This window comes from Equus przewalskii, chromosome 18 (assembly GCF_037783145.1).
Source record: "Equus przewalskii isolate Varuska chromosome 18, EquPr2, whole genome shotgun sequence".
In the NCBI taxonomy this organism is placed as follows: Eukaryota; Metazoa; Chordata; class Mammalia; order Perissodactyla; family Equidae; genus Equus; species Equus przewalskii.
The window spans coordinates 35392023-35410287 of record NC_091848.1 but is presented as its reverse complement, the minus strand read 5'-3'; the positions used below and the strand labels follow the sequence as shown (position 1 = coordinate 35410287).

The window sequence follows — 18265 nt, the reverse complement described above, 5'->3', positions numbered from 1 at the left end:
CAAACCAATCCCTGCAGATAAGTGGTTGTCTGCTGGGGCAGAGGGGCTGGTAAACCTCCGCTCCGTCCTCTCGGGGACCTGACCTCAACCCTAGCGTGGTATTGCTAACTCACACTGTCTTTGCTCAAGCACTCTTCCAGGCTGGATTGAGCCTATGGGGCCACTGTAACAGACTGAAGCTGGAGTCCCCACCTACCTGACGTCCCAGTCTTCACAGTGGAGCTCGAGGATGATGTGGATGGTGAGAAAGTGCTGGCAACAGACAGAGGAGTGAAATGACCTGTGGATAGGGTGGTGGAGCTCCGGGTGACTGCAGGGCCAGGGGCTGATTGAGAGAATGAAGAATTATTGGCTGAAGTATAGAAAGTCGATATGGTCTGAGCTGTGCTCACATTACCAGAGGAAGGAGAGTCAGAGGAAGCATAGTCTGTGGATGGCCGTAGAGCAGGCAATGGACTCTTAGGATACTTAGATGTTGAGGAAGTATCAGGAGTGGTCATGATCAGAGGGGAGGTTGTAGGTGGAAATGATAAAGTCGGTGTGGATCTTACACTCCTGTGATTACTCGTAGAACTTATGTATGCTGGCCTTGTAGCAGAGTTGGTAGCAGAGGTTACTGTTTGAACAGTTGTAGGATGCTCAGGGGTGGGTGTGCCTAACTTGCCCGCTGAGGAATTTGGGACTTGCGTGGTGTTTGTCAATGAGTCACTTTCAAAACCTACAGGGGGAGTGACCGCTGCAGTTATATTTTCGTGGATGACTGAGCTTGAGGTTGTTGTCAGGACTCCTCCACTTGTGGACAAAATGGTGGAAGGAGAATGAGAGGCTACATCACTTAGGGTGGTAGAACTGACTGTACTTGGCCCTTTAGTTGTCCCCGATGACAAGATTGGCATTGCTGTTTGGGTCCTGTGACTGTCACTGACTGGGTTTGAGATAAATGTTGTGCTGGTGTCTGAAGGAGACAGAGTGTGGGCCATGGTTTGTGGAGATGTGTGCACATTTGGTGTGGATGAAAGAGGTAGAGATGTGACTGCTGAGAAGGTGTCAGTCACGGGGGAGACTGAACCAGATCCTCTGGGGGTTCTTGTATTTTGAGTCTGAGCCATCTGGGAAATGACTGACGTTTCCTGAGGAGAGGTGCTGGGAGAAGTTGGAGTTGACTGTCCTGTTGGTCTCCCTGTTGTTGGGACCTCAGAGATGATGATTGAAGTGGTGATGCTGGGGGTTATAGCAGACACCATTCCCATGGTTCTTAGAGTAGTGTCATGACTGGTTGAAATCGAAAACAATTCTATTGTTGACTGAGTCGTTTGGCTTTCCCTGGAGGGAGTTGGTGAGAAACTCTTGATCTTATCGGAGGTGGACATTTCTGGTGAAGCACTTTCTGGAGTGGTTTGGCTATTTGCTGTGGAAGAAGCTATAGCCGTGCCCACCAAGGTGGTATCTGCTACCAAGGTGGTGTCCATCACCAAGGAGGCTGGTGTGATAGTGTGTGATTCTCCGGTGGTTGCTGTGGCTTGAGTCTGGTGGGTTTGGAAAATGGCTGATGTGGTGTCAGGTGAAGAGCTGGTAGCAGGGGATATTGATTGTCCTCTGGGACCTCTTGATGTTGAGACTACAGAGGTGGCCTGAGGAATGACACTTGTTATGGAAAATGATGTACCTCCTGAGGTTTCCAGGGTGGTGTCGGGTCTGGATGGCACTGTCCACAGTTCTGTGGTAGTGGTAGTGGCCTGAGTTGTGCTGCTGTCCCTGGAGGGCGCCTGGGTGAAGACTGTCACTTCACCTGTGGTGGATGTATCCTGAGGAATACTTTCTGAGGGCGAGTGTCCACTTGGTTTGAATGAAGAAGTTGCAGATGTTGTTGTCTTGATGATGTCAGTGATGGAGGAGACTAAACTCATGGTTTGGGCTTCTTGTGTGGTCTGCCTGCCTTGGGTGTGATCTATCTGGGAAACAGCTGAAGATTCTCGAGGAGAGGTGCTAATAGAGAGTGGTGTTGACCGCCTTGTTGGGCTTGCTGTTATGGTTAGTTGAGAAGTGTGTCCGCTTAGCATGGATGAAGGAGATGCGGATGTGACTGTATTGATGGTTTGGGTCACATTGGAGCTTGTGGTACTGACATGAGTTTCACCAGTGGTCCCTGTGTCTTGTGTCCACTGAGTATGGGAAACAACCACTGTTGTTTCCTGAGGAGATGTGCTCTGATAGGGGTGTGTGGATGGCTCTCCCTCTTTACCTGTTGTTGAGACCTTAGAGGTAACCCAAGAAATAGTACTAGCTGCAGAAGTAGATGTGCTTTCTGTGACCAGCACACTGGTATCTATGGTTGGTGCTGATGATGGTCTTTTTTGTGACCGAGTTGTGTGGCTATCACTAGAGGACAAAGAAGCAAATGTTGCTGCTTTACCTGGAGTGATTGTCTGATAAGAAACATCTGTAGAGATTGAGCTACTGGCATGAGGCCATTCCAGGGTCTCTGTGCCTTCACTCTGGTAGGTGTGGAAAACTGTAGATGTTTTTGGAATTGAAGAACTGGTAGAGAGTGGTGCTGACTGTATTTCTGATCCTAATGTTGTAGAAAATTTAGAAGTGAATGGAGAAAAACTTCCAGTTACAGACAGTGATGGCTCCCCTATGCTTCCTAGAGTGGTGTCTGCTGAGGTTGCTGAGGTCAACATTTGGGATGTTGTCAGAGGTGTGTGGCTGACACTGGAAGGGGATGTCTCCTGAGAAATTCTCCCTGAGGGAGTAAATCCACTTGGCGAGGTTGAAAGAGTTGATATGGTTGCTAGTGTGATTCTGCTGGATTCTGATTCTCTGGTGGTCTGTATGCTCTGAGTCTGGTGTTTCTGAGCAGATGCTGATGTTTCCTGAGTAAAGGTGCTGGAAGAGGTTACTGTTGATTGTGACTCTAGTCCAGTTGTCCTTGAGTCAGTGGCGGTGCCTGGAGTGAAACCTCGAGTTGCAGTTAGTTGTATGTCCCTTGTGGTTCCTACAGTGGTGTCACCTGAAATGGGTGTTGTGAGTGCCCTTGATGTCACGGGAGGTGATTTGCTTACACTAGAAGGGGATGAAGCTTTCTCTGTGGAGGTTGGTTCGGTCAACAATTCTGATGTTGTGAGAGATATAATGTTGATACTGCGAGTGGATGAAGTTTCAAAGACAGGGGATGTCTCCACAGAATCGCCCTCTGTTGGAGTGTGTCTGCTTGGGGAAGATGAGGCAGTTGATGTGCTCACTTCTGTGATGGTGCTGGTTTCAGATTCTGTGGTGGTCTGCATGCTCTGAGTCTGGTGTTTCTGAGAAGACGCTGATGTTTTCTGAGTCAAGGTGCTAGAATAGGATAGTGTTGATTGTGCCTCTAGACTGGCTGTCTTTGACTCTGTGCCCGGAGAAAAACTTCTAGTTACAGTTACTGGTGGAGCTTTTGTGGTTCCTACGGGGTTGTCTGCTGAAATGGGAGTTGTGAGAACCATTGATGTCATCGGCGGTGCGGTACTTACTCCAGAAGAGGGTAAAGTTTCCTCTGTTGTGGTTGGTTTCAACAAAATTTCTGACGGTGTGGCAATTGTGTGGCTGACACAAGAAGGGGATGGAGTATTGGCTTCTCCAGAGTTGGATGTCTCTTGAGAATCATTCTCTGTAGCACTGTCTTTGCTTGGACAGGATGAGGGAGTTGATCTGCTGCCTACAGTGCTGGTGCGGGTTCGAGATCCTGTGGTGGCCTGCATGATCTGAGTCAGGTGACTCTGGTAAGAGGTTGGTGTTTCCTGAGGGGAGGTGCTGGAAGAGGGTGCTGTGGATGATTCCTCTAGGTCCAGTTGTCACTGAGCTTGCTATGTTGTATGAAGTAAACCTCGTAGTCCCGGACAGTGGTGTGTCCCCGGTGGTTCCCACAGAGGTGTCTGCTGAAATGGGTGGTGTGAGCAACTTTGATGTCATTGGAGATGCATTGCTTACACCAGAAGGGGATGATGTTTCATCTGTCGAGGTTGGTACTGTAGACAGTTCTGATGTGGCCAGAGGTGTGCTGCCGCCACTGGAAGGGAATGGAGTGCTTGTTTCCCCGGAAGGGGACGTCTCCTGAGAAGGGCCTTCTGTAGGACTGTGTCTGCTTGGAGAGGGTGAGGGAGTCGACGTGCTCACTGCTGCGATGGTGGAGGTGTGAGATTCTCCTGTGGTCTGTGGGCTCTGAGTCTTGTTGGTTCGGAGAAGACCCTGGGGTTCCCCGAGGAGAGGTGCTGGGGAAGAGGGCGCTGTGGACTGTCTGTCTGTTCCGGTCTTTGCGGAGGCTGCTGAGATGAGTGGAGAACTTGTTGCTACAGGAAGCGTTGTGTGCTGTGTGTTTTGTGAAGTGGCGTCTGTGGAGGTAGGGTCTGTCGATGTTCCTGACGTTGCCTGCGGTGTGTGGCTGACACTAGAAGGGGATGAGGCGTTGGACTCACCTGCAGTGGATGTCCCCCGGGAAACGCCCTCTGTAGGAGTGTGTCCCCTTGGGGAGGATGAGGGTGTTGCTGTGCTCACTGCTGTGATGGTGCTGGTGTGAGATTCTCCTGTGGTCTGCGTGCTCCGAGTCTGGTGGTTCTGAGAAGACGTCTAGGCTTCCTGAGAGAAGGTGCTGGAAGTGGGAAGTGCTGACTGTGCTTCTGGTCCAGTTGGCACTGTGCTTGCGGTGGTGCCTAGAGAGGAACTGCCAGTTCCAGGCAGGGATGGGCCCCCTGTGGTTCCTGGGAAACCTGGTGTCGTGAGCACCTGTGGTGTCATTGGAGGTGTGTTGCTTACAGTGGAAGGAGATGAAGTTTGCTTTGTTGAGATGGATGCTGTCAAAGTTTCTGATGGCGTGGAATTTCCGTCGGTGAGAGTGGAAGGCGACGGAGTCTTTGTCTTCCCAGAGGTGGCGGTCTCCCGAGAAACGCCCTCTGTGAGAGTGTGTCCGTTTGGGGACGAAGACAGACTTGATGTGCCCTCTGCTGTGATGGTGGTGGTTTGAGACTCCCTGGTGGCCTGCGTGCTCTGAGTCAGGTGATTCTGAGGAGACACTGGTGTTTCCTGAGGGGAGGTGCTGGAAGAGGGCGCTGTGGATGGTGCCTCTGGTCCAGTTGTCACTGAGCTTGCTGTGTTGTCTGAAGTAAACCGCGTAGTCCCGGACAGTGGTGTGTCCCCGGTGGTTCCCACAGAGGTGTCTGCTGAAATGGGTGATGTGAGCAGCTTTGATGTCGTTGGAGGTGCACTGCTTACACCAGAAGGGGATGATGTTTCATGTGTCGAGTTTGGCGCTGTCGACAGTTCTGATGCTGCCAGAGGTGTGATGCTGCCGCTGGAAGGGGATGGAGTGCTCGGTTCCACGGAAGGGGATGTCTCCTGAGAAGGGCCTTCTGTAGGAGTGTGTCTGCTTGGAACGGGTGAGGGAGTCGACGTGCTCACTGCTGTAGTGGTGGAGATGTGAGATTCTCCTGTGGTCTGCGCGCTCCGAGTCTGGTGGTTCGGGGAAGCCGCTGATGCTTCCTCAGTGAAGGTGCTGGTAGTGAGAAGTGCTGACTGTGCTTCTGATCCAGTTGTCACTGCGCTTACAGAGGTACCTGGAGTGAAACTGCCAGTTCCAGGTACGGTTGGGCCCCCTGTGGTTCCTGCGGGGGTGTCTGCAGAACTTGTTGTTGTGAGCATCTGTGATGTCATTGGAGGTGTGTTGCTTACAGTGGAAGGAGATGAAGTTTGCTTTGTTGAGATGGATGCTGTCAAAGTTTCTGATGGTGTGGAATTTCCATCCGTGAGAGTGGAAGGTGATGGAGTCTTTGTCTTCCCAGGGGTGGCTGTCTCCCGAGAAACGCCCTCTGTGAGAGTGTGTCCGCTTGGGGACAAAGAGAGAGTTGATGTGCCCTCTGCTGTGATGGCGCTGGTTTGAGATTCTGTGGTGACCTCCATGCTCTGAGTCTGTTGGTTCGGAGAAGACCCTGGGGTTCCCCGAGGAGAGGTGCTGGAAGAGGGCGCTGTGGACTGTCTGTCTGTTCCGGTCTTTGCGGAGGCTGCTGAGATGAGTGGAGAACTTGTTGCTACAGGAAGCGTTGTGTGCTGTGTGTTTTGTGAAGTGGCGTCTGTGGAGGTAGGGTCTGTCGATGTTCCTGACGTTGCCTGCGGTGTGTGGCTGACACTAGAAGGGGATGAGGCGTTGGACTCACCTGCAGTGGATGTCCCCCGGGAAACGCCCTCTGTAGGAGTGTGTCCCCTTGGGGAGGATGAGGGTGTTGCTGTGCTCACTGCTGTGATGGTGCTGGTGTGAGATTCTCCTGTGGTCTGCGTGCTCCGAGTCTGGTGGTTCTGAGAAGACGCTGAGGCTTCCTGAGAGAAGGTGCTGGAAGTGGGAAGTGCTGACTGTGCTTCTGGTCCAGTTGGCACTGTGCTTGCGGTGGTGCCTAGAGAGGAACTGCCAGTTCCAGGCAGGGATGGGCCCCCTGTGGTTCCTGGGAAACCTGGTGTCGTGAGCACCTGTGGTGTCATTGGAGGTGTGTTGCTTACAGTGGAAGGAGATGAAGTTTGCTTTGTTGAGATGGATGCTGTCAAAGTTTCTGATGGCGTGGAATTTCCGTCGGTGAGAGTGGAAGGCGACGGAGTCTTTGTCTTCCCAGAGGTGGCGGTCTCCCGAGAAACGCCCTCTGTGAGAGTGTGTCCGTTTGGGGACGAAGACAGACTTGATGTGCCCTCTGCTGTGATGGTGGTGGTTTGAGACTCCCTGGTGGCCTGCGTGCTCTGAGTCAGGTGATTCTGAGGAGACACTGGTGTTTCCTGAGGGGAGGTGCTGGAAGAGGGCGCTGTGGATGGTGCCTCTGGTCCAGTTGTCACTGAGCTTGCTGTGTTGTCTGAAGTAAACCGCGTAGTCCCGGACAGTGGTGTGTCCCCGGTGGTTCCCACAGAGGTGTCTGCTGAAATGGGTGATGTGAGCAGCTTTGATGTCGTTGGAGGTGCACTGCTTACACCAGAAGGGGATGATGTTTCATGTGTCGAGTTTGGCGCTGTCGACAGTTCTGATGCTGCCAGAGGTGTGATGCTGCCGCTGGAAGGGGATGGAGTGCTCGGTTCCACGGAAGGGGATGTCTCCTGAGAAGGGCCTTCTGTAGGAGTGTGTCTGCTTGGAACGGGTGAGGGAGTCGACGTGCTCACTGCTGTAGTGGTGGAGATGTGAGATTCTCCTGTGGTCTGCGCGCTCCGAGTCTGGTGGTTCGGGGAAGCCGCTGATGCTTCCTCAGTGAAGGTGCTGGTAGTGAGAAGTGCTGACTGTGCTTCTGATCCAGTTGTCACTGCGCTTACAGAGGTACCTGGAGTGAAACTGCCAGTTCCAGGTACGGTTGGGCCCCCTGTGGTTCCTGCGGGGGTGTCTGCAGAACTTGTTGTTGTGAGCATCTGTGATGTCATTGGAGGTGTGTTGCTTACAGTGGAAGGAGATGAAGTTTGCTTTGTTGAGATGGATGCTGTCAAAGTTTCTGATGGTGTGGAATTTCCATCCGTGAGAGTGGAAGGTGATGGAGTCTTTGTCTTCCCAGGGGTGGCTGTCTCCCGAGAAACGCCCTCTGTGAGAGTGTGTCCGCTTGGGGACAAAGAGAGAGTTGATGTGCCCTCTGCTGTGATGGCGCTGGTTTGAGATTCTGTGGTGACCTCCATGCTCTGAGTCTGTTGGTTCGGAGAAGACCCTGGGGTTCCCCGAGGAGAGGTGCTGGAAGAGGGCGCTGTGGACTGTCTGTCTGTTCCGGTCTTTGCGGAGGCTGCTGAGATGAGTGGAGAACTTGTTGCTACAGGAAGCGTTGTGTGCTGTGTGTTTTGTGAAGTGGCGTCTGTGGAGGTAGGGTCTGTCGATGTTCCTGACGTTGCCTGCGGTGTGTGGCTGACACTAGAAGGGGATGAGGCGTTGGACTCACCTGCAGTGGATGTCCCCCGGGAAACGCCCTCTGTAGGAGTGTGTCCCCTTGGGGAGGATGAGGGTGTTGCTGTGCTCACTGCTGTGATGGTGCTGGTGTGAGATTCTCCTGTGGTCTGCGTGCTCCGAGTCTGGTGGTTCTGAGAAGACGCTGAGGCTTCCTGAGAGAAGGTGCTGGAAGTGGGAAGTGCTGACTGTGCTTCTGGTCCAGTTGGCACTGTGCTTGCGGTGGTGCCTAGAGAGGAACTGCCAGTTCCAGGCAGGGATGGGCCCCCTGTGGTTCCTGGGAAACCTGGTGTCGTGAGCACCTGTGGTGTCATTGGAGGTGTGTTGCTTACAGTGGAAGGAGATGAAGTTTGCTTTGTTGAGATGGATGCTGTCAAAGTTTCTGATGGCGTGGAATTTCCGTCGGTGAGAGTGGAAGGCGACGGAGTCTTTGTCTTCCCAGAGGTGGCGGTCTCCCGAGAAACGCCCTCTGTGAGAGTGTGTCCGTTTGGGGACGAAGACAGACTTGATGTGCCCTCTGCTGTGATGGTGGTGGTTTGAGACTCCCTGGTGGCCTGCGTGCTCTGAGTCAGGTGATTCTGAGGAGACACTGGTGTTTCCTGAGGGGAGGTGCTGGAAGAGGGCGCTGTGGATGGTGCCTCTGGTCCAGTTGTCACTGAGCTTGCTGTGTTGTCTGAAGTAAACCGCGTAGTCCCGGACAGTGGTGTGTCCCCGGTGGTTCCCACAGAGGTGTCTGCTGAAATGGGTGATGTGAGCAGCTTTGATGTCGTTGGAGGTGCACTGCTTACACCAGAAGGGGATGATGTTTCATGTGTCGAGTTTGGCGCTGTCGACAGTTCTGATGCTGCCAGAGGTGTGATGCTGCCGCTGGAAGGGGATGGAGTGCTCGGTTCCACGGAAGGGGATGTCTCCTGAGAAGGGCCTTCTGTAGGAGTGTGTCTGCTTGGAACGGGTGAGGGAGTCGACGTGCTCACTGCTGTAGTGGTGGAGATGTGAGATTCTCCTGTGGTCTGCGCGCTCCGAGTCTGGTGGTTCGGGGAAGCCGCTGATGCTTCCTCAGTGAAGGTGCTGGTAGTGAGAAGTGCTGACTGTGCTTCTGATCCAGTTGTCACTGCGCTTACAGAGGTACCTGGAGTGAAACTGCCAGTTCCAGGTACGGTTGGGCCCCCTGTGGTTCCTGCGGGGGTGTCTGCAGAACTTGTTGTTGTGAGCATCTGTGATGTCATTGGAGGTGTGTTGCTTACAGTGGAAGGAGATGAAGTTTGCTTTGTTGAGATGGATGCTGTCAAAGTTTCTGATGGTGTGGAATTTCCATCCGTGAGAGTGGAAGGTGATGGAGTCTTTGTCTTCCCAGGGGTGGCTGTCTCCCGAGAAACGCCCTCTGTGAGAGTGTGTCCGCTTGGGGACAAAGAGAGAGTTGATGTGCCCTCTGCTGTGATGGCGCTGGTTTGAGATTCTGTGGTGACCTCCATGCTCTGAGTCTGTTGGTTCGGAGAAGACCCTGGGGTTCCCCGAGGAGAGGTGCTGGAAGAGGGCGCTGTGGACTGTCTGTCTGTTCCGGTCTTTGCGGAGGCTGCTGAGATGAGTGGAGAACTTGTTGCTACAGGAAGCGTTGTGTGCTGTGTGTTTTGTGAAGTGGCGTCTGTGGAGGTAGGGTCTGTCGATGTTCCTGACGTTGCCTGCGGTGTGTGGCTGACACTAGAAGGGGATGAGGCGTTGGACTCACCTGCAGTGGATGTCCCCCGGGAAACGCCCTCTGTAGGAGTGTGTCCCCTTGGGGAGGATGAGGGTGTTGCTGTGCTCACTGCTGTGATGGTGCTGGTGTGAGATTCTCCTGTGGTCTGCGTGCTCCGAGTCTGGTGGTTCTGAGAAGACGCTGAGGCTTCCTGAGAGAAGGTGCTGGAAGTGGGAAGTGCTGACTGTGCTTCTGGTCCAGTTGGCACTGTGCTTGCGGTGGTGCCTAGAGAGGAACTGCCAGTTCCAGGCAGGGATGGGCCCCCTGTGGTTCCTGGGAAACCTGGTGTCGTGAGCACCTGTGGTGTCATTGGAGGTGTGTTGCTTACAGTGGAAGGAGATGAAGTTTGCTTTGTTGAGATGGATGCTGTCAAAGTTTCTGATGGCGTGGAATTTCCGTCGGTGAGAGTGGAAGGCGACGGAGTCTTTGTCTTCCCAGAGGTGGCGGTCTCCCGAGAAACGCCCTCTGTGAGAGTGTGTCCGTTTGGGGACGAAGACAGACTTGATGTGCCCTCTGCTGTGATGGTGGTGGTTTGAGACTCCCTGGTGGCCTGCGTGCTCTGAGTCAGGTGATTCTGAGGAGACACTGGTGTTTCCTGAGGGGAGGTGCTGGAAGAGGGCGCTGTGGATGGTGCCTCTGGTCCAGTTGTCACTGAGCTTGCTGTGTTGTCTGAAGTAAACCGCGTAGTCCCGGACAGTGGTGTGTCCCCGGTGGTTCCCACAGAGGTGTCTGCTGAAATGGGTGATGTGAGCAGCTTTGATGTCGTTGGAGGTGCACTGCTTACACCAGAAGGGGATGATGTTTCATGTGTCGAGTTTGGCGCTGTCGACAGTTCTGATGCTGCCAGAGGTGTGATGCTGCCGCTGGAAGGGGATGGAGTGCTCGGTTCCACGGAAGGGGATGTCTCCTGAGAAGGGCCTTCTGTAGGAGTGTGTCTGCTTGGAACGGGTGAGGGAGTCGACGTGCTCACTGCTGTAGTGGTGGAGATGTGAGATTCTCCTGTGGTCTGCGCGCTCCGAGTCTGGTGGTTCGGGGAAGCCGCTGATGCTTCCTCAGTGAAGGTGCTGGTAGTGAGAAGTGCTGACTGTGCTTCTGATCCAGTTGTCACTGCGCTTACAGAGGTACCTGGAGTGAAACTGCCAGTTCCAGGTACGGTTGGGCCCCCTGTGGTTCCTGCGGGGGTGTCTGCAGAACTTGTTGTTGTGAGCATCTGTGATGTCATTGGAGGTGTGTTGCTTACAGTGGAAGGAGATGAAGTTTGCTTTGTTGAGATGGATGCTGTCAAAGTTTCTGATGGTGTGGAATTTCCATCCGTGAGAGTGGAAGGTGATGGAGTCTTTGTCTTCCCAGGGGTGGCTGTCTCCCGAGAAACGCCCTCTGTGAGAGTGTGTCCGCTTGGGGACAAAGAGAGAGTTGATGTGCCCTCTGCTGTGATGGCGCTGGTTTGAGATTCTGTGGTGACCTCCATGCTCTGAGTCTGTTGGTTCGGAGAAGACCCTGGGGTTCCCCGAGGAGAGGTGCTGGAAGAGGGCGCTGTGGACTGTCTGTCTGTTCCGGTCTTTGCGGAGGCTGCTGAGATGAGTGGAGAACTTGTTGCTACAGGAAGCGTTGTGTGCTGTGTGTTTTGTGAAGTGGCGTCTGTGGAGGTAGGGTCTGTCGATGTTCCTGACGTTGCCTGCGGTGTGTGGCTGACACTAGAAGGGGATGAGGCGTTGGACTCACCTGCAGTGGATGTCCCCCGGGAAACGCCCTCTGTAGGAGTGTGTCCCCTTGGGGAGGATGAGGGTGTTGCTGTGCTCACTGCTGTGATGGTGCTGGTGTGAGATTCTCCTGTGGTCTGCGTGCTCCGAGTCTGGTGGTTCTGAGAAGACGCTGAGGCTTCCTGAGAGAAGGTGCTGGAAGTGGGAAGTGCTGACTGTGCTTCTGGTCCAGTTGGCACTGTGCTTGCGGTGGTGCCTAGAGAGGAACTGCCAGTTCCAGGCAGGGATGGGCCCCCTGTGGTTCCTGGGAAACCTGGTGTCGTGAGCACCTGTGGTGTCATTGGAGGTGTGTTGCTTACAGTGGAAGGAGATGAAGTTTGCTTTGTTGAGATGGATGCTGTCAAAGTTTCTGATGGCGTGGAATTTCCGTCGGTGAGAGTGGAAGGCGACGGAGTCTTTGTCTTCCCAGAGGTGGCGGTCTCCCGAGAAACGCCCTCTGTGAGAGTGTGTCCGTTTGGGGACGAAGACAGACTTGATGTGCCCTCTGCTGTGATGGTGGTGGTTTGAGACTCCCTGGTGGCCTGCGTGCTCTGAGTCAGGTGATTCTGAGGAGACACTGGTGTTTCCTGAGGGGAGGTGCTGGAAGAGGGCGCTGTGGATGGTGCCTCTGGTCCAGTTGTCACTGAGCTTGCTGTGTTGTCTGAAGTAAACCGCGTAGTCCCGGACAGTGGTGTGTCCCCGGTGGTTCCCACAGAGGTGTCTGCTGAAATGGGTGATGTGAGCAGCTTTGATGTCGTTGGAGGTGCACTGCTTACACCAGAAGGGGATGATGTTTCATGTGTCGAGTTTGGCGCTGTCGACAGTTCTGATGCTGCCAGAGGTGTGATGCTGCCGCTGGAAGGGGATGGAGTGCTCGGTTCCACGGAAGGGGATGTCTCCTGAGAAGGGCCTTCTGTAGGAGTGTGTCTGCTTGGAACGGGTGAGGGAGTCGACGTGCTCACTGCTGTAGTGGTGGAGATGTGAGATTCTCCTGTGGTCTGCGCGCTCCGAGTCTGGTGGTTCGGGGAAGCCGCTGATGCTTCCTCAGTGAAGGTGCTGGTAGTGAGAAGTGCTGACTGTGCTTCTGATCCAGTTGTCACTGCGCTTACAGAGGTACCTGGAGTGAAACTGCCAGTTCCAGGTACGGTTGGGCCCCCTGTGGTTCCTGCGGGGGTGTCTGCAGAACTTGTTGTTGTGAGCATCTGTGATGTCATTGGAGGTGTGTTGCTTACAGTGGAAGGAGATGAAGTTTGCTTTGTTGAGATGGATGCTGTCAAAGTTTCTGATGGTGTGGAATTTCCATCCGTGAGAGTGGAAGGTGATGGAGTCTTTGTCTTCCCAGGGGTGGCTGTCTCCCGAGAAACGCCCTCTGTGAGAGTGTGTCCGCTTGGGGACAAAGAGAGAGTTGATGTGCCCTCTGCTGTGATGGCGCTGGTTTGAGATTCTGTGGTGACCTCCATGCTCTGAGTCTGTTGGTTCGGAGAAGACCCTGGGGTTCCCCGAGGAGAGGTGCTGGAAGAGGGCGCTGTGGACTGTCTGTCTGTTCCGGTCTTTGCGGAGGCTGCTGAGATGAGTGGAGAACTTGTTGCTACAGGAAGCGTTGTGTGCTGTGTGTTTTGTGAAGTGGCGTCTGTGGAGGTAGGGTCTGTCGATGTTCCTGACGTTGCCTGCGGTGTGTGGCTGACACTAGAAGGGGATGAGGCGTTGGACTCACCTGCAGTGGATGTCCCCCGGGAAACGCCCTCTGTAGGAGTGTGTCCCCTTGGGGAGGATGAGGGTGTTGCTGTGCTCACTGCTGTGATGGTGCTGGTGTGAGATTCTCCTGTGGTCTGCGTGCTCCGAGTCTGGTGGTTCTGAGAAGACGCTGAGGCTTCCTGAGAGAAGGTGCTGGAAGTGGGAAGTGCTGACTGTGCTTCTGGTCCAGTTGGCACTGTGCTTGCGGTGGTGCCTAGAGAGGAACTGCCAGTTCCAGGCAGGGATGGGCCCCCTGTGGTTCCTGGGAAACCTGGTGTCGTGAGCACCTGTGGTGTCATTGGAGGTGTGTTGCTTACAGTGGAAGGAGATGAAGTTTGCTTTGTTGAGATGGATGCTGTCAAAGTTTCTGATGGCGTGGAATTTCCGTCGGTGAGAGTGGAAGGCGACGGAGTCTTTGTCTTCCCAGAGGTGGCGGTCTCCCGAGAAACGCCCTCTGTGAGAGTGTGTCCGTTTGGGGACGAAGACAGACTTGATGTGCCCTCTGCTGTGATGGTGGTGGTTTGAGACTCCCTGGTGGCCTGCGTGCTCTGAGTCAGGTGATTCTGAGGAGACACTGGTGTTTCCTGAGGGGAGGTGCTGGAAGAGGGCGCTGTGGATGGTGCCTCTGGTCCAGTTGTCACTGAGCTTGCTGTGTTGTCTGAAGTAAACCGCGTAGTCCCGGACAGTGGTGTGTCCCCGGTGGTTCCCACAGAGGTGTCTGCTGAAATGGGTGATGTGAGCAGCTTTGATGTCGTTGGAGGTGCACTGCTTACACCAGAAGGGGATGATGTTTCATGTGTCGAGTTTGGCGCTGTCGACAGTTCTGATGCTGCCAGAGGTGTGATGCTGCCGCTGGAAGGGGATGGAGTGCTCGGTTCCACGGAAGGGGATGTCTCCTGAGAAGGGCCTTCTGTAGGAGTGTGTCTGCTTGGAACGGGTGAGGGAGTCGACGTGCTCACTGCTGTAGTGGTGGAGATGTGAGATTCTCCTGTGGTCTGCGCGCTCCGAGTCTGGTGGTTCGGGGAAGCCGCTGATGCTTCCTCAGTGAAGGTGCTGGTAGTGAGAAGTGCTGACTGTGCTTCTGATCCAGTTGTCACTGCGCTTACAGAGGTACCTGGAGTGAAACTGCCAGTTCCAGGTACGGTTGGGCCCCCTGTGGTTCCTGCGGGGGTGTCTGCAGAACTTGTTGTTGTGAGCATCTGTGATGTCATTGGAGGTGTGTTGCTTACAGTGGAAGGAGATGAAGTTTGCTTTGTTGAGATGGATGCTGTCAAAGTTTCTGATGGTGTGGAATTTCCATCCGTGAGAGTGGAAGGTGATGGAGTCTTTGTCTTCCCAGGGGTGGCTGTCTCCCGAGAAACGCCCTCTGTGAGAGTGTGTCCGCTTGGGGACAAAGAGAGAGTTGATGTGCCCTCTGCTGTGATGGCGCTGGTTTGAGATTCTGTGGTGACCTCCATGCTCTGAGTCTGTTGGTTCGGAGAAGACCCTGGGGTTCCCCGAGGAGAGGTGCTGGAAGAGGGCGCTGTGGACTGTCTGTCTGTTCCGGTCTTTGCGGAGGCTGCTGAGATGAGTGGAGAACTTGTTGCTACAGGAAGCGTTGTGTGCTGTGTGTTTTGTGAAGTGGCGTCTGTGGAGGTAGGGTCTGTCGATGTTCCTGACGTTGCCTGCGGTGTGTGGCTGACACTAGAAGGGGATGAGGCGTTGGACTCACCTGCAGTGGATGTCCCCCGGGAAACGCCCTCTGTAGGAGTGTGTCCCCTTGGGGAGGATGAGGGTGTTGCTGTGCTCACTGCTGTGATGGTGCTGGTGTGAGATTCTCCTGTGGTCTGCGTGCTCCGAGTCTGGTGGTTCTGAGAAGACGCTGAGGCTTCCTGAGAGAAGGTGCTGGAAGTGGGAAGTGCTGACTGTGCTTCTGGTCCAGTTGGCACTGTGCTTGCGGTGGTGCCTAGAGAGGAACTGCCAGTTCCAGGCAGGGATGGGCCCCCTGTGGTTCCTGGGAAACCTGGTGTCGTGAGCACCTGTGGTGTCATTGGAGGTGTGTTGCTTACAGTGGAAGGAGATGAAGTTTGCTTTGTTGAGATGGATGCTGTCAAAGTTTCTGATGGCGTGGAATTTCCGTCGGTGAGAGTGGAAGGCGACGGAGTCTTTGTCTTCCCAGAGGTGGCGGTCTCCCGAGAAACGCCCTCTGTGAGAGTGTGTCCGTTTGGGGACGAAGACAGACTTGATGTGCCCTCTGCTGTGATGGTGGTGGTTTGAGACTCCCTGGTGGCCTGCGTGCTCTGAGTCAGGTGATTCTGAGGAGACACTGGTGTTTCCTGAGGGGAGGTGCTGGAAGAGGGCGCTGTGGATGGTGCCTCTGGTCCAGTTGTCACTGAGCTTGCTGTGTTGTCTGAAGTAAACCGCGTAGTCCCGGACAGTGGTGTGTCCCCGGTGGTTCCCACAGAGGTGTCTGCTGAAATGGGTGATGTGAGCAGCTTTGATGTCGTTGGAGGTGCACTGCTTACACCAGAAGGGGATGATGTTTCATGTGTCGAGTTTGGCGCTGTCGACAGTTCTGATGCTGCCAGAGGTGTGATGCTGCCGCTGGAAGGGGATGGAGTGCTCGGTTCCACGGAAGGGGATGTCTCCTGAGAAGGGCCTTCTGTAGGAGTGTGTCTGCTTGGAACGGGTGAGGGAGTCGACGTGCTCACTGCTGTAGTGGTGGAGATGTGAGATTCTCCTGTGGTCTGCGCGCTCCGAGTCTGGTGGTTCGGGGAAGCCGCTGATGCTTCCTCAGTGAAGGTGCTGGTAGTGAGAAGTGCTGACTGTGCTTCTGATCCAGTTGTCACTGCGCTTACAGAGGTACCTGGAGTGAAACTGCCAGTTCCAGGTACGGTTGGGCCCCCTGTGGTTCCTGCGGGGGTGTCTGCAGAACTTGTTGTTGTGAGCATCTGTGATGTCATTGGAGGTGTGTTGCTTACCGTGGAAGGAGATGAAGTTTGCTTTGTTGAGATGGATGCTGTCAAAGTTTCTGATGGTGTGGAATTTCCATCCGTGAGAGTGGAAGGTGATGGAGTCTTTGTCTTCCCAGGGGTGGCTGTCTCCCGAGAAACGCCCTCTGTGAGAGTGTGTCCGCTTGGGGACAAAGAGAGAGTTGATGTGCCCTCTGCTGTGATGGCGCTGGTTTGAGATTCTGTGGTGACCTCCATGCTCTGAGTCTGTTGGTTCGGAGAAGACCCTGAGGTCCCTTGAGGAGAGGTTCTGGAAGATGTCTTCTGTGTAGTTGTCGTTGAGCTTGCTGTGGTGACTGGAGTATAAGTTACGGTGCCTGTTGAGGAAAATCCTGTCATCATTTCTGATGTTTTTCAAGGTGTTGTCTGATACTCTTAGGGGATTTCTCCTTGAACACAGTACTGGTCATTGCATGTCTATTTGTGGAGAATGTAGCAAGAATTGTCTTCCCTGTGCTGACAATTTAAGTATTAGATGCAAGGACTCATGAGACATCAGCAGTTACCTCTGTGACAGTGCAGAGTTAACTCCTCTGGTATTTTGCACATTTACCACTGAAACACAGTGCTTCAGAATGACTGGCTTTCAGGATTTATTTACTTAATCATGGCTAAATTTTCCACCAACACAAGTGGCATCTAGTCATAAATAATACTGCAATGTATTTTTTTGTGCTAAGATTTTGTCCTCATTACCAATTATTTTGGAAAGTTAGTCCTGGACATCAGTCAAGTATGCTTCCTACTCTTCCCACATCCGGCCCAAAAGCCCTGCTCCACGTGCTTCACTCTCAGAACAGTGTTGTAATTAAAATACACGCACAGTTCATGCAGTCAAAACATTTCAGATTGTTGCATGTCCTATACACACTTTTCTCAAGCACTTCAAAGAGGATGAGTAGCCTTCTCTGTTTATCTTAGCCTCTCTTTCTTCTCCTTAATCCAGTCCATATCTCTATCAGTTTTTCTTCTCAATTTATCTCCTAATCCCATTCCAAAAATCTTTCTATTTTCACCCCTAGTGATGTTTTGTGATCTTCTTTTCCTGCCTCCTTTCTCTCTATTACTCCATCTGAAAAACCCAAGAACATTGCCAGCCTATCAGGACCTTCTTTCTAGAGCAAGGGGAGGGAAAATGTTGTGAACTTGTGTATTTGAATGCTCAACGCGCCTAAATACATGTATTGTTGACAGTACATGTCAGCAAGTTGCACCGTCTTTAACAACCTTGTTTATTCAGTATAAAGCATTTGGGAGTGCACCCAACAATAGAAAAGAATTTATTAGGGCTCAAGTTTCAAGTGATTCCTTGTTCTCTTGATATCATGGGGTTCTTTTTTGGGGGGAGGAGGGTATCCTCTGTATATTCACATATATAGTTATTTTTATTCATTTCACTTTCCCCAAAGACCTTCCTTGTGGGAGTTCCCTCCACTTACAACCCAGAACCATCCCTTCCTTTGTCACTTTTTCTTTTTAATTGGGAGTAGAGTGAATTCTGCTTGTTTTTCAACATCATGTGGCATACTGAGCTCGGATAAGCTCCTTTTTAGAAACCTCAGCAAGCTGCTTCTCAAGGCACCAGCCACCTTACAAATTGCCATCAGGGCCACAGATAGGTGAGGTACAGAGCCCATAGGACCTGGAGGCCAAGCTACTTTTGGGATCTTCAAAACCATTTTCATGTTAATTTCTTTTACTATCAGAAGAAAAAATCATGTAATAGTAATGAACATGTAATAATGAATCCAGCCTTGATTGCATTACTCCTGAGGCCAACACAGTTGTAAAATAGAGTTTTTCACTTTTTTTTTAACAGAGAAAAAGGTCCAGGAAGGAAAAAGTGCCGAGAGCGTATGATAATCATCCTGTGACCCTTTTTCCAGACGGTCTCAACAAAAGTCTCAATCCTTTGATAAAGAGACAGGCATAGTAGGAGAAGTTCATCGGTGATAACCTAATTTCATTTTATATTTTACGTTAGTTCTTTATATTTTCTATGAGGTACTTTGTGCTGATTTTTTACCAAAAAATAACCTATCTTTAGCTTCCAAGAAAAAAGTTTCTTAAAAAACCACAGAGCTAACATGTTTTTGACTCAATCCTTATGTGGCACTAAATTTTTTTCACATACAATTATTGAGATGCA

The 18265-nt window shown here is 52.6% G+C and overlaps 2 protein-coding genes across 4 annotated transcripts in view; both read right to left on the bottom strand.

The window, feature by feature from the left end:
- LOC103540411 (mucin-4) overlaps positions 1-3637 on the bottom strand; it is a 28829-nt gene extending 25192 nt beyond the window's left edge. The window contains exons 1-2 of one of the 3 annotated variants that reach the window (XM_070583537.1): positions 1667-3637; positions 197-325 (exon numbers count right to left, since the gene is read on the bottom strand). In XM_070583537.1, coding sequence (XP_070439638.1) covers positions 197-325; positions 1667-3491 — 1954 coding nt within the window. In that variant the 5' untranslated portion in view covers positions 3492-3637. Of the gene's footprint in view, positions 1-174; positions 326-916 lie in introns of all 3 variants that reach the window. The other 2 variants (XM_070583540.1, XM_070583538.1) reach the window with 2 other exon arrangements.
- Positions 3638-4476: 839 nt separating this feature from the next.
- The window catches only part of LOC139077123 (serine-rich adhesin for platelets-like), a 29096-nt gene continuing 15307 nt past the window's right edge, over positions 4477-18265 (bottom strand). Inside the window, exon 2 of the mRNA XM_070583536.1 lies at positions 4477-16433. Coding sequence (XP_070439637.1) covers positions 4603-16433 — 11831 coding nt within the window. The 3' untranslated portion in view covers positions 4477-4602. The remainder of the gene's footprint in view (positions 16434-18265) is intronic.